At 55.5% G+C, this 14,172-nt stretch overlaps 1 protein-coding gene across 23 annotated transcripts in view; it reads left to right on the forward strand.

Moving 5' to 3' along the window:
- The window catches only part of MYO18A (myosin XVIIIA), a 102,875-nt gene extending 89,132 nt beyond the window's left edge, over positions 1-13,743 (forward strand). For 16 of the 23 annotated variants that reach the window (XM_060646831.3, XM_060646837.3, XM_060646832.3 and 13 more), the window contains 6 exons: positions 219-404; positions 703-842; positions 1,669-1,713; positions 5,011-5,133; positions 6,503-7,755; positions 12,321-12,436. In XM_060646831.3, coding sequence (XP_060502814.3) covers positions 219-404; positions 703-842; positions 1,669-1,713; positions 5,011-5,133; positions 6,503-7,751 — 1,743 coding nt within the window. In that variant the 3' untranslated portion in view covers positions 7,752-7,755; positions 12,321-12,436. Of the gene's footprint in view, positions 1-218; positions 405-702; positions 843-1,668; positions 1,714-5,010; positions 5,134-6,502; positions 7,756-12,320 lie in introns of all 23 variants that reach the window. The other 7 variants (XM_060646851.3, XM_060646852.3, XM_060646854.3 and 4 more) reach the window with 3 other exon arrangements.
- The last annotated feature ends 429 nt before the right edge of the window (positions 13,744-14,172 follow it).

The following is a 14,172-nucleotide window of genomic DNA, read 5'->3' on the forward strand; positions in this document are numbered from 1 at the left end:
TTAATTTATTTATTTATTTATTTTAAAAAAGATAAAGGAAGGCTCTTCAGAGAGCTTTAATTCTTGCCCACCTAGCAGACCTAGCAGCGAGTGGTGCCAGAGTGGTGCCAGCGAGTGCCAGAGCTGGACCCCAGGCCTCCTAACTCTGGAGTCTCGTCAGAGCCACACTCTCGTCTCTGACTAGCTGGTGGGCTTCTCTTCCCTACCTCCCCCTCCAGAGCCTGGCCAGCCGGCTCAAGGAGAACATGGAGAAGCTGACTGAGGAGCGGGATCAGCGCACAGCAGCTGAGAACCGGGAGAAGGAGCAGAACAAGAGGCTACAGCGGCAGCTCCGCGACACCAAGGAGGAGATGGGCGAGCTCGCCAGGAAGGAGGCCGAGGCGAGCCGCAAGAAGCATGAACTGGTAACGTGCCAAAACCCGCAGGGCCCCGAGCAGGCAGCTGTCTGGGTGCACGCCTCCCCTGGGCTGGGGTGGGGGATGGGCCACAAAGAAACGAGAGTTTAGATCTCTGGAAGGAAGAGGAACACGTCCCGAGGCCAGGCCAGAGGGCCGGGGGCAGTGCCCGAGTCTCCATCTGGCACTCCATGGCGCCTCCATGGTGCTCCTTCCCGGCCTGGAGAGACTTGCAGCGGGCTTTCTCTAGAGCAGCCAGATAGAGACTGGCCCTCCGGTGAACTCAACTGCCCCCTCTCCCTCCTAGGAGATGGATCTGGAGAGCCTGGAAGCCGCTAACCAGAGCCTGCAGGCCGATCTCAAGCTGGCATTCAAGCGCATTGGGGACCTGCAGGCCGCCATCGAGGACGAGATGGAGAGCGATGGGAATGAGGACCTCATCACCAGGTGAGGGGGCCTCTGTGGCAGCGGCGGCCGCACCGAGGCCCTCTGACCACCTGTGGAGCAGGCCACGAGGTAGAACAGCTTCAGTCTCTGTCTCCCTGCCACTGAGCCACCAGCCCACCTTTCCCTCATCGCCAGACCCCAGCATGGACCCTGTCCTGTAATGACCAAGGGCAGGACTGGTGCTGCCCGGGTGAGATGCCCTCCCTCCCCCTCCCTGTCCTCCCTCCTCAGGCCTCCCGGGAACCTGGCTCTCCAGCTCTGCCTGTTCACAATGAGTTATTCCCCCGTTTAGCTGCATTTCCGATGGCGCCTGCCCTACTCTGGGGAAAGCAGAGATTTAAGGCCCATGGTACCTTGTTACCATGCCAGAGATTTTCTCTCATAAAACCCACCCAGGGAATGGTTTCGGAGAGAGAGATTTATAGTCCTAGGCTCAGGAAGAAGTCACAAGGCAGGTAGACCAGCAGTTCTGGAGGGTGAGGGTCAGGCCCTGGAGAAACTCCGAAGGCTGCCTTGGGCGGACCCCCACCCCCAGACCTGCCCCCTTCCTGCTTGAGCGCTGATGCCCCATCCTGCAAGTGGGTCCTGGCCCACATAAGAAGCCTGCTCCTTGGGGGCAGAGAAAAAGTGTCCCGGGGCGGCCCAGACCTCCCTCTGAGGATACACTGTCACTCACCCCACCCCCCCCCAGCTGGTCTCAGCCAGCCAGAGCCATGTCTTGCTCAGGATGTCCACCTTGGCCGAGAGGTCCACCCTTGCTTTGCCCACTGGTTTTTCAATCTTCTTCTTCTGTCCCCCTAGCCCACCATTTTCTTTCTGTTTCCAGTTTGCAGGACATGGTGACAAAGTATCAGAAAAGAAAGAATAAACCGTGAGGACTGGGGCGCAGGCGCTCTCTGCCTCTCCTTCTGTGGTGTCTAACTGCCCCTAACACTGGCTTTCACCCAGGGTCCCCACTGCATGCCGCACGTGGACACGGCCTCTTGCACACTCTCCAAGCTGGTCTCACGCTAACACCACTGACTCTGCCCTGAGGGGAGGCAAGGCCAGGGCAGTGAGGCGCTACCCCAGGAAGGTGCAGGCTGGCGCTCATGCCCATGGTGTGCAGGACGGGGGCTCCATCAGAAAAGAGAGCTCAGCCTCATTCGGTGGTACCCACAATCTGCCTTCCTGAGCTCCAGCCCTCTCCTTCCTCAGAAACCAAGCCTCCCAGCCTATTTCTCTGGGGAAAAGTCTGTTCGGGCTGGATTTTTCCATACCCTGGGGCTCCTTTGGAGCCCAAGCTACCCAAAAGAAGCGGGTATGTTTCATTTTGAAAGGTCCACCACCTTCTGGTGGCAGACAAAGGTACAAGGTGAGGAGCATCTAGCAGTTACTTGTTTGGGGAAGGCATCCAGGCAGCTAATCACAGCCCGGGAGCAGTGGCAGGGGGGAGGGAACTGGCAAGAGAAGGGAACGCAGCCAGATGTGTTTACTTTACTCCCTGCGGGCGCCTTGGGCACAGGGAGGCCCCAGGCATTTGTGCTGGTGCCTGTCTGTCAGGTGGCAGGGAGCCCAGCATATCCGCCCTCTCTCGATTCTTTCTTTCTGGGTGGGAGCTGGACGGTGGGTGTGAGATGTGCAGGCCTTCAGGCGGATCGGAGTGATCCTCCGTCAAGTTCGTCAGGGCTGTTTGTTTGGAGGTTGTTTTTTTAGCGTGGCATTGGATTTCCTCCCCCTACTCCCTCTGGCTTGGCAGGCCTCCTCCCCTGGCCAGGATGGGCTGGCGGCCGCGCAAAGGACTCCGTGAGAGCTAATGATAAATGTAATAGTGTGTAACAGTGATAGAGGGCCGCTGGAGCCCGGTTGTCACACACAATTAATATCCCTCGCCATTCTGTCTCCGTTTGTTTGTTCCCCCGCGATTCGGCTCCCAGTTAACTAATAGCACATGAGCCTGGACATAAATTGTATTTGACTCGAGGTTTAATTCCGACCATTTAAAATTTCAACTGCCCCCTGAGCCTGCCTGCCCCTGGAGTTTGTTTACGGGCCTGATTATTTAAGAAAAAGAACCTAAACATCATCTATGTGCTCGAAACTAAAGGGAAGGTGAGGGCAGCCAGGCCAGCTTCTCAACCCGTTTGCTGCTCTGAATGTAAGGAGGGAAATTCGTATTCTGGGTCCACGACTATCTGTCCCCTGTGTGTTCTAGCCCTGCCATCCTTGGACTGTAGGAGCTTCGAGGGCTGATAAAATGCGCATTTAAGATCATATTCTAAACCATTTCCAGGCATGGGCACGTGCGTGCATGCATGAGTACACACACACACACACACACACACACACACACACACACACACACCAGTGTGCACTCACGCAGGCGCACTGGGATGTGCAGTCCTAGCCACAATCCTGCTGATGGCAGAGGTGGTGTGGCTTCGTCCTCAGCAGCTCTGGGCCCCAGCTCCAAGTTATCGAGCAAGCCAGTGAGTGAGTGTGCTAAGGCGGGCAGAAAAATAATGTTTCGATTTACTTAGAGATACAGTTGTTATTGCCATAACCTTAATGAAAGCAGTAAACAGTGCAGTATTAGGGGAGATTTATACAGAAACACTTTTAACATGTAGACATAGATTTTGCGATGCATACAGCACCTCCTTTCTAAAGGCAATCAATATGGTTATGAACGGTGGTGATAAATTACAGGCTCTGAAGCTAGAGAAGGAGGTTTTTTGCACGGGTGTATAAATCAGGTGGTATTGGCGTTCCATGGGGCCCATGCACCATAGTAAATCTGCCAGGCTCGGACAGGCACAGGGCTTGCATTAGTGGTTTCGGGGCTGTCTGCTAAACTCCTGTTTACCCAGGGCATCAACCAGCCTCGTCTTCGTTATAATTCTGTATTTGATGGAAGCCCATAAAATATGCCTCTTTGTTCCCCTCCCAACGGGTCATGCTCTCTCACAGTCCCCAGAACAGAGTCTGGTGGTTTCTGGTTTCTGGCGTGCATGCGTGTCTGTGTGTGTGTGTGTGTGCGCGCACGTGTGTGTGTGTGTGTGTATGCCCTCACACACACACACACACACACACACACACACACACACACACACGCCTGTGTGGCTATTTATTCAAGAACATAATTCAGGAATGGGCCTGCTCCTGTTGACACAGATGAAAGGAAATCTATATCGAGGAGAAATCCCAGCATATCCATAGCAGGGGAATGTGGTGAGCAGACATTTTGCAGAATTCTAGAAGCATTCTCACTCAGAAGCTGTCTCTAAGCCCCACTGCTTTGTGAAGGAGTCACCATGACTCCAGCCTCAGACTCTGACTCCTTTGGGCTTTTCTGCAAGTAGAGAGGGCTCAGGCCAGCTTGGCCAGAAAGCAGAACTGGGGAGCAAGGACTGGGGAGGAGGGGGAGAGGAGACTCAGAGAGACAGAGCCAATGTCTGGGACTCTCTGGGCTCAAGTGGATCTCCAGGGTGCAGTTTGAATCCCGAAACTGTGCTAGCACCTCAGGAAATGCTGACACCCCCTCCTCATTTTTCTTTGTTTCTTAAGGGCCGGAGAAGTCACAGGGCGGGTCTGGGATCTGGCCTGTGGTGCTCGGTTAGCTTAGCGCTGCCATCAGCCGAGGGGCCTCCCGTTCAAGCTAACCTGAAGCCAGAAAGATTCCCTGGTCTTTTCTGACCCACAGCCAGCGGTCAGGCTCTCACAGTGAAGACATGGAAAATGGCAGTAGCCACGGCCCCGTTTCTGGGAGTGTGCACACAAGAAACAGAATAGGCTTCTGGGAGTGGCCGTAGAGCCTACGAATCCTCTCTTTTTAACCAAGAGCCATTTAGCTGTAACTGATACATGGATGGTTTCCCTGTCATCCCCGTTGGACTTATTTGGCTGAACAGCGGGCTGTCACAGAAAGTAGAATGGGAGGTGCCTCCATGCCCCTCAGGGTCTTCCTGGTGGCTGTCCTACAGTGTGGCCTGCTGAGTGGGGCCGGGTCCTTGTGAATGGTATGCCCCATCTGACCTCTCTTGTTCCCCTCCTGACTCACCGATGTGCATGTCACCCGCATCCCACCCCTGCCCGAGAAAAACCTGCCGCCCCATCAGTGCTCCCTCCTGGGCAGCGGGTGATCACTCCCTCCCCGGCCTTGCCTACCTTTCTGCTCCTCATCCCACAGCGAGGGGGACTCAGATGTGGACTCTGAGCTGGAGGACCGGGTCGACGGGGTCAAGTCATGGTTGTCGAAAAACAAGGGGCCTTCCAAGGCAGCGTCCGACGATGGCAGCTTGAAGAGTTCCAGGTGAGCGTGCGGCCTTGAGCTGGGAGGAAAAGCCACCTCATGGCCCAGGGATAGCTGAGCAGTGCCTGGATCCCAAAGAGGCCGGGTCTCATGCCACCGGCGTCTCTTGCCTGGCATGCCTCAGAGGGGCCCAGGCATGCCCCCAGCGTGTGCGATGCGCCAGGAGGCTCAGTGTCAGGTCAGGGTTGGTGGCACCCTTGTTTTTCCCAAACGATGTTTTCCTACCAGACTCGGGGCTTCGGTTTGCCGTAGGTTTAACTTCATCCCCACTTACTCATTTGACAAATGTCGGTTGAACTACCCAAAAGTTTGGGCCCTGGAACCAAGACTGGAAGGTGGCATAAGGAGACTCCGGATCCCACAACCCCAGACAGGGCTGGCTGGGCCCCTGAAGCCGGCAGAAAAAGACACTGGCTCCCCTGACTCCCCTGTCACAGCTCCATTTCTGTCTTTTTCTGCCCATTCTCTCCTTCTTCTGATCTTTTCACCATTGCCCCTCACCACCACCCCCATGCTTCCTGCTCACACCCATCCACTGGGGGAACTCGTTCCCTATTGTCCAGCCAAGTCACAGTCTTCTGATCACACAGAGAGCTACCCCTGGAATCCGGGGCTCCGCGTTCCTTGTCCCTCACTTCCCAGCCAGCATGGCAGCAGGGAGGGAGATCCTCTGTCCTCTGCTCCAACGCCTCCTCAAGCTGTTTCCCTGCTGGCTCCCCCGCCTCCCACTTTCTCCCCAACTCTGAACCATCCTGATCCCCACCAGGGCACACCCTTCTCCACCCCCTCCCAGAGTAGCGGGCAGGCTGCTTTGTAAAGTAATCCCTCGCCTTCTCCAACTCCCCTGAGGCCCCTTCCCAAGTCCAGCCCCTCACCACAAGCACCCAGCGGCCCCCTCTAATTGGTTTAATTTATTCAGCCAAACAACATTTTGTTATTGCAGATAATGCCGCCTTCCCCGCCCCACTGCCGTTCACCACGGTGTGGCACAAGGCTCCAGGTAGTTGACAATGAAATAAATTGAACTAAACGTTTTAGAGGGGGAAAAGTGATGAAATAGAACAATGGTCTAATTTACATGACATTCTCCATGAAGCTATTTTCACTGACGCAAATTATTTTGCTTCATTTCCTCCGATGCTCTCACTGCCACTTTGCCAGGGTGCTGCCGCTCACTCCTTTTGCCTCCTGTCTCCTCCCTCCCTCTGTATCTTTATTCTCTGGGTTTAATGCCGGCTCCTCTCTTTCTCTCTCTCTCTCTCTCTTTCCCTCCCTCCCTCTTCCCTCCCTTCCCCTCCCCCCCATTCTCTCTGGGCTGCCTCTAATCCACTACTGGTTCTCTCTTCCTGACCTCATCTCCCTCCCCTAGAACGGCCCTCAACACCTCTGGGAAGGAGGGCAAGGGGGTGGAGGAGAGGCCAGCCTCCGTGCTGAGCTCTCTGAGCTACCGGAAACGGCTCACCCTGAAGGACTCCATCGGGGGCACTGGGGACGAGGACTCGCTCTTCACCACCCTGAGCGAGCGGGCAGCCTCCCCAGAGAGGCCCCCCCGGAAGACCCGCACAGGCCCCAGGGAAGAGCAAGATGAATGCGGCTCCACCTTCTCCAAGACCTGGAGTCGCGTTGGCCGGGGGCTGGAGAAGCGGTGGGGCTCAGACTTCGACCGGGCCTCGACCGTCTCTGCCCCCACCAGCCGGGCCTCCTCAGCCACACGGCGCGGCTCCGGTGAGGACGGGGCCCGCTCCTCCATGAGCTTCTCGCTCTCAGGCTCCCCCAGTTCCCGGCGCAGCACCTCCCGGCTCGATACCCTGTCCAGGACCCTCAGTCCTTCCTTGAGCCGGGCCTCGGGCCTGGGCCGGGACAGCCCTGATTCCCGCCTGTCCTTGGGCCAGAGCTGCCTGGATGCGTGGGATGACGGAGCCAGTGTGGCCTTGAGCGAGGCCCACTCCCAGTACAGCCACCCGTCGCTGGCCCGCAGCCTGTCGGTGCCACCGCGGCCACACGCCTCGCCCTCTGCCACGGATGAGCCTCTCGGCTCCAGCATCCGCCCCGTCAGCCGTCACTCCTACCTGGACCCAGACCTGGAGGCCGCCATCAACGAGGTCTTGAGCTACAAACCCGTCCCGTTCCAGAGGAGCAGCCTGGAGCCCGACTCCGAGGAGGACGACCGGAAGAGCATCCAAAGTGCCCGCAGCGCCCAACTGGACCTCCCGGCGCGGGCCACCAGCATCCGCCGCTCGGCCTCTGCCGCTGACGTCTCCCGCTCCCGCAGCGGCCGGAAGAGCCGGAGCAGGAGAAGGAGCAGCTCCAGCTCTAGCTCCAGCTCCAGCTCCGAGGATTCCTCGGAGCACAAGCGGCGGAAGAAGGGGCGCTCTCGGAAGAGCAAGAAGAAGTCCAAATCGAGTAGAAAGAGAGCGGAGACAGAGTCGGAGTCCTCATCGACATCCAGTGGCTCTACTGTGTCAGGCCACAGCCGCTCGAGCGTGAAGAAGGGCCCGGCTGCAGAAGGTGAGGAGGCCAGGCAGGCGCACCGGCCGTCTCGGAAGGAGGAGAAGAAACGCAAGAAGGAGGTGGACAGCCTGATGATGCGGTACCTGTACCGGCCCGAGAGCGACTAGTGCAGTAGGTGGCGCCCGGCGTGGGGTGCAGCATGGAGTGTGCCGCTCGGTGTGAACTAACGTGCCCGACCCCATCCGCCACCACCCAGGCCTCTCCTGCGTGCCTCTGCGGCGGGCCTGGCCTCAGAGGGTTTTCTGGCTGCCTTGGAGAGTGGGGCCAGCGAGCTGGTTAGTCCTTCTCTGCCCCGAGCCCAGTCAGCTGACCTTGCTGAGGATGATCCGGCACAGCTCCCACTTACTAAGTCCTCACCGCGGGTGCCGGGGGACCTCCTAGACATTTGCCACATTTTGTTCACTTCATCCTCACACTAACTCCGTAACAAAGGCTTGATTAGCCCCATTCTATAGAAGAGGAAGCTGAGGCTCAGGGAAGTTAAGTCACTGGCCAGGGTCACACAGTTGGGAAGTGATGTGCTGGGATCTGAATGGAGTCTATTAGGCTTGCTCTCCACCACTCCTCCTCCGTAGGGCCCAAGGCAGAGCACACAGGTGACATGTTTACTGTGTGTGCCTCGGGCTTTTGTCTACGCCCCCAATGGGCTGGGCTTGGGAAAGGGCTCTAGCCGACCCCTGAGGGTGAGCTGGTGTGTCAGTGGCCCAGCTGGTGTGTCAGTGGCCTCCGTCTCTTACGGGACCTTTGGCTCGGCTCTCGACACTGCCCTGCAACGCCACCTTCCTCCCTGCTACGCGCGTCAGGCCTCAGACAGCAAGACTCACGGGGCTGCACCACACCCTCCCTCAAACCCCAGTTCCCTGACTCCCTCCCCAGCCCTCCCACCTGAAGCCCACACATGGGCGTCGCCTCAGCTCAGCTCATCTTAAAAAGTTATAATGAATAGAAATTAGCAGCTGCTGAGTGACAGCCCCCTCCTGGCTCTCCTGCCTCCCCCAGCCTTCTCTCTGTGGGAAGGGAGATCTAGCAGTTAGGCCCTTTATGCCCACACCCCCACCTCAGAAGAAGGCAGAAACTGACTCACTGGAATCCCATTGTTCCCGGTTTCCCTGGTGGGTGGTGACATTTGGATCACCCTGGTTATGTGAAGCTGTTTTGGGCCTGGCACCCTCCCAGGGCAAGCTTGCTGCTTCCCAGGAGGTGTGACCCCAGAGCGCAGCCCCCTGGGGCAGGGGCCTTGCTTCCCCGATGCATGAACTAACACACACCTGTCGCATGTTTGTGGGCCTCTTGTGCCGTGGGGTGGCTGAGCACGTACATTGACTTGGCCGGGTTATACCCAAAGGGACCAGTTATGTTTTAAGGAAAGGAGCAAATAGAAGTGAAAGTTACCTGCAGCTATTTGGAGATGGGTGATGGGATGGAATTAGGGGGATGGTGGAGGAGGGTGGAATTTAAGCCCAGCCCAGGCTCATGGACAGACATCTTGGATTCCTCTGGCCCCAGCTGCTCTGAAACCAAGCCCTTGGGCTCAGCACTGCTCCGTCGCTTCCCCCCCTGTGGCAGTGGTTGCGGGATGCTCTGGAGGAGCAGAAAGCATCTCCGTTGCTCGAGGGAGCTGTTGTCAGCTCCACAGTGAGCAAAGGCTGGAGTCGCAATATTGTATCTACCAGCTCAGCCTTCCCCTCCGCAGCCCTGCTGAGTGCCCTGCTCCCCGAATGCAGGAAGTCAGTTGATGGGCCATGGGGTGGTTTGGAAAAGAGAGAAGGCCAGACCCTTCTGAGCACTGCACCCCTGCTTGAAGAGGGAGACGTGGGCCTCACCAGGCCCCGGCAACTGGTGTATTTCGGACCCGATGCCCTCAGCCCATCATCACCCTTGACCCCAGGACCAGCAAGAACAAAACCACATAAAGCCTGTTTCTTCCCCCAGCCACCAGCACAGTTCCTCTTGTCTGCCAGCAAGACAGGAGTGATCCTGAAACCCTATACAACACCACCGGGGAGGATTGGATTCACTGCGGGGAGAGTGGGCGCCGAGCCAAAAGCTTGCCAGTCAATACAGAGCTGGCAGGAGAAGGACCAGGGAAGGGAGGACCTAGTCAAACTCAGCATGAACCGACTTTGGGTAGAATGGGGGCAGGGGCAGAGTGATGGCTTAGCTTCCCATCTGGTGATGGGGACCGGTGAGAATTCAGAACACGAACGCATCCATAGCAGAGGCAAGGGGAGGGGCCTGCCACCCCGGGCTCACCCAGCAGGAATTAGTTTATACACCAAATTGTTTGTGACAGCGCTGCGCAGGAGACACTGGCTTGTGGGGAGGAAAGCTTTTGGAACAATTTGGTTAAAATGTTCAAATTGCCAGCCCGGACTCTTGCCCTGGGGAGGGGGCTAGCTGCCTGCTGTTGGCTCTACAGCTATGGCGATAGAAGACACAAAGGAGACTGGCTGAAGAACACCCAGCCAGGGGCAAGGGTATCTTATGGCTCCGTGGAACTGACCCCCGCTACCTGTGCCATTTACCCAGCACCTGGATGGAGCAGTGTTGGAACCTGGCGGGCACAAGGACACAGGGATGGGGGACGCGGCCCTACTCTAAGGAGAGACGTGGGGGGAATCGAAAGGAATTCGGGCCGGCCCCTACCCGACAGCGCCCCATTGGCATCTGGGTCCCAGTCCTGGCATCTGCCTTGCCCCCCAACTGCCCCCAAAATAATCACACTGCCTTTTCACAAAATCAGTCCTTCCCGTGCCCAAGAGCAGACCTTAGCACTGGGTGCCCAGAAATTCTATCTCAAACATGAAAATAAAACCAGGCTCCCACTAATTTAGAATTCAAACAACCCAAAAGCTAAAATAACCCCAATTTTTTCTATGGTGCACAGTCATCATTGAGCTTTATGATTTCGTCCCTGAGACACCCTAGAGTCCTTAAGTGCCTTTGGCCCATCAAAGTAAGACTCATTTATGTTCAGTCTAGTTTGTATTAAATGTGTTTTGTGCTATTCTGATTCCTTTAAAAATGGTAATTCATTCATGAGAAATATGATAACTATTAACCAGACTGCCCCATTCCTGAACCATTTTGCATAATTGAACATGTAGTCTATCAGGCTCTTCCTTCTCCCCAGGGAGCGGGGGGCGGGGAGAGAGAGAGAGACAGACAGAGAGAGAAACCTATCTTTACACACCCCCCTGGCCTTTCACCATGGGCCTGTGGGGAGCATTCAGGTTTGGTCTTGTTTCCTCTTCGGGTCACCCAATCCAGTGGCCGGGTGGAGTCAGCAAAAGCTTTGAGGTCTAAGAGTCCAAGTTCAAATGTACATAGTGGCTATATGACCTTGAGCAAGATGCTTCTTTGAACCAGCTTCCTGGTGACCTTTCATAGGGCTCTTGTGAAGAATAAGATGCATATCCAGACTGCCTAGGACGATGTCTCACATGCTGGAAGTACTCAATAGCCAAACCCTTTCTTCACAACACAGATGGAAAAGTGAAGGATTTGATTCTTTCTCTCAGAAGCCTGCTTCCTCCTCTTCGGGTTTGGGGTAGAACTTCAAAGGGGCTATAAACAAGGTTCCCCGCCTCAGATTCTTAAAGCAGAATGTGGGCAGAGGGGTCACCGAATTCCTGTTTATGCCAGTGGAAGCTCTCTAGGATCCGGAAGCAGAGCTGTGTCCCTGGGAGCACTGGACGGGGACTCTCTGAGTGCTGGACACTGGTAGGGGTGGAGCTTCTCTGTGCTGCATTTTGTTCAAGAGTGTTGAAATTATGGTGCACTTGAACCGGCAGAGGCAGCAGCAGTGGGAGGGGCAGGCGAAGGTGGCTCTCAGGCTTTGGGAAAGAAAGAAAAAAAAAAGAAGGTGACTGGAGCAGAAGGTTCCATCCTTGCTGAATGCCATGAGCCTGCTCCATCCAGGGGATGATGTTTCTTCACATCCTGGTGGGAGGAAGCTGGAGATTCCCAGTGACCTGATGAAAACTCTAGAGGGCTGGGTTATGATACCAAGAAAGGGATAACTATGCCACCCTGAAATGGACGTCTTGCCAGTTCCTACATCCTGAGTCTCCTATCCTTGTGGTGAATAGATGATGCCACGGTCAAGGGCAGAAATTCTCACAGGCCTTAGGAAAGCCTAAGGGGAAAGTATTAAGGTCTGGTAGTATTCCTTGAGGAAGGCTCCTCCTTCTTAGATGGAATCGTGTTAGGAATGAGGTTCCCTTAGGTTGTAGCCATATAATCACCAGACTGCCATTCTCCAAGTCAGCCTGGTCCATGGACCACCTCCATCAGAATCTTCTGGGGAGGAGTTGAAAATGGGGAATTCCTCAGTTCCACCCAAAAGCTAGCAAATCAAAATTTCTCCAGGGAAGGATGCAGGAGTCTTTATAACACACTCGGGTTTGAGACCCACTGCTCTACAGTGTTGCTTTCCTGAGAATTTCAAAAGGTTTCAGAATCAAAAAAATGTGCTCCTTTCTCTTACTACTCTGAGTGTCTTCTGGGGAAGATGGAATTGCTTCTCAAGCAAGATAGGATTGAATTTACTTCTCAATTTGTGGCTTTTAGGGACTGCTATGACAGGGCTTTGGGAGCCTCCCCAGACCCAAAGGCTTTGGTGCCGCGAGTTAAGAGCATTGTTCGTCTGTGACCTTGTTCCTCTCTCCCTGCAGCCCCACCAGTTACTGGAAGTCCCTTGCCCCTGACCGGTCAGATGATGAACACGACCCTCTGGACAGCACCTCCAGGCCAAGATATTCCCATAACTATCTGAGTGACAGCGACACAGAGGCCAAGCCGACAGAGACCAACGCATAGCCCAGGGGAGTGGTCTGAACCTCTGGCACCCAAAGGCTACTGCCACAGCGCCTCTCCCAGGAAATGATGGGGCACAGGTCTCCCCCACCTGACTGCTGATCTGCATGGGAAACACCCGACCCAAGGGGGTTGGGGGGCTTTCCAAATTGTGGGTGTCTGACATCTCCACATGGAAGAGGTGGGGGGAAGAGGAGTTTCTGAAAAGAGAACTTAATGCTCCTTCTGCCTCCAAATGCCACACTTTTGGTTTCGACCTTGGGCCGCACTGTGGGCAGTGGCAGGTGGCTTGGCACTGCATGGAGCCAGCAAGCTGACCTCCATCTCAGCCCCCTGCTCAGGGACGGTGGACAGATTGCCTGCTGGGACACTCTAGGTTGCTGGGTCCATGGGGAGGAATTGGGGGCAGGAACAGCAATTCCTTCCCCGCCCCCAGGCTTGGGGTGAGGGCTTTCTCTTCTCAGTGCCTGCTGTCTTTTTACTTTTAATTTAAATACCCACCCTCTCCATCACAGCTGCATCCCTGAGAGTGGGAGGGGGCTGTGGTGGCAGCTGGGGTTTCCAGGAATGACTGACTAGGGGAATCTCATCTCCCGCTTCGCTCCTCAGAGAGCAGTCCTTTCTCTGTGCAGCTGGAGAGACCGGTGAGCGGAGCTGGGTCCAGATTCTTGTCAGCATGGGGAGCGGCTCTCAGGTGCTTCTGGGTTTGGGTTGAGCAAGCCTACGCAGACAGGGGTGCATATGTACCATCTGGCACTTTCAGCCCCCACCCCCTTCGTCTCATCAGTGTGTTAAGTGCAATGACCTATTTAAGACTAAACCCATTCCACCTATGCCGATAAGTTCGGGGCTTATCCAAGCACTGCCTCCTTGACCCTGTGTCCAAGTTGCCTGGACTGTAGGCCCAACTTGAGAGGGAAGGCCTTGGGTTGGGAGCTTGTGATCAGAAAAACTCAAGATGGGGGTTTGGGTCAGTACTGATGTGCATTAGACACGAGTCCTCACCCTGTGTCCTGAGCCTGAGTCATTTTTCTTCTTCCAATTGCCCTGCCCCCACATACTTCCCCGAGACAAGACAACACGTGGCCGGACAGTCCCAGCCCCACCCTAAAGGTCATCCCACCAATAATACCAGACTTGGGGACCCAAGGGCAGTGCCTGGTGCAGCTCCCATCTGCTGTCCCCCTCACCTTCTCTCCCGCAATTGGTTTGTACTCACTGGGCTGTGCTCTCTCTTCCCTGTTTACCTGATGTATGGAAATAAACGTCCTTCTCCTCCTGGCTCTGCCTGTTACTTCAGGCTCAGGTAAAGTCCGAGATGGTCAATGGGGAGCAGAGGCAGGGTTCTGGTAAGGACCTAGGGAAGCAGCCGGGTCTCTGGCCTACTCCCACGCCAGATCAGTGCCACAAAGAAAGTTCTGGCAGGTCACCTGGGGGCAGGCAAAGGTAGAATGAGAAGATTGGTCAAGGGAGACAAACCCCACCTTTTATTTTAAGAGCTTGTGGATTGCAATCAGGCAGAGCCATTCATGCCTCATCCTACACTGGCCTCCACTCAGAAATGTTGAGGTCCTCTGATTACTAAATCTCACCAATTACAGGGATCCTAGCTTCTCTCTCTCTCTCTTTTTTTCAAGTCCTTCTAGAAAAAAACTTTAAGTTTAATTTTAGTCATTCCAAATATGACTTTTTGATCAAAACTTGCCAGAA

Source organism: Panthera onca, chromosome E1 (assembly GCF_046562875.1).
Source record: "Panthera onca isolate mPanOnc1 chromosome E1, mPanOnc1 haplotype 2, whole genome shotgun sequence".
In the NCBI taxonomy this organism is placed as follows: Eukaryota; Metazoa; Chordata; class Mammalia; order Carnivora; family Felidae; genus Panthera; species Panthera onca.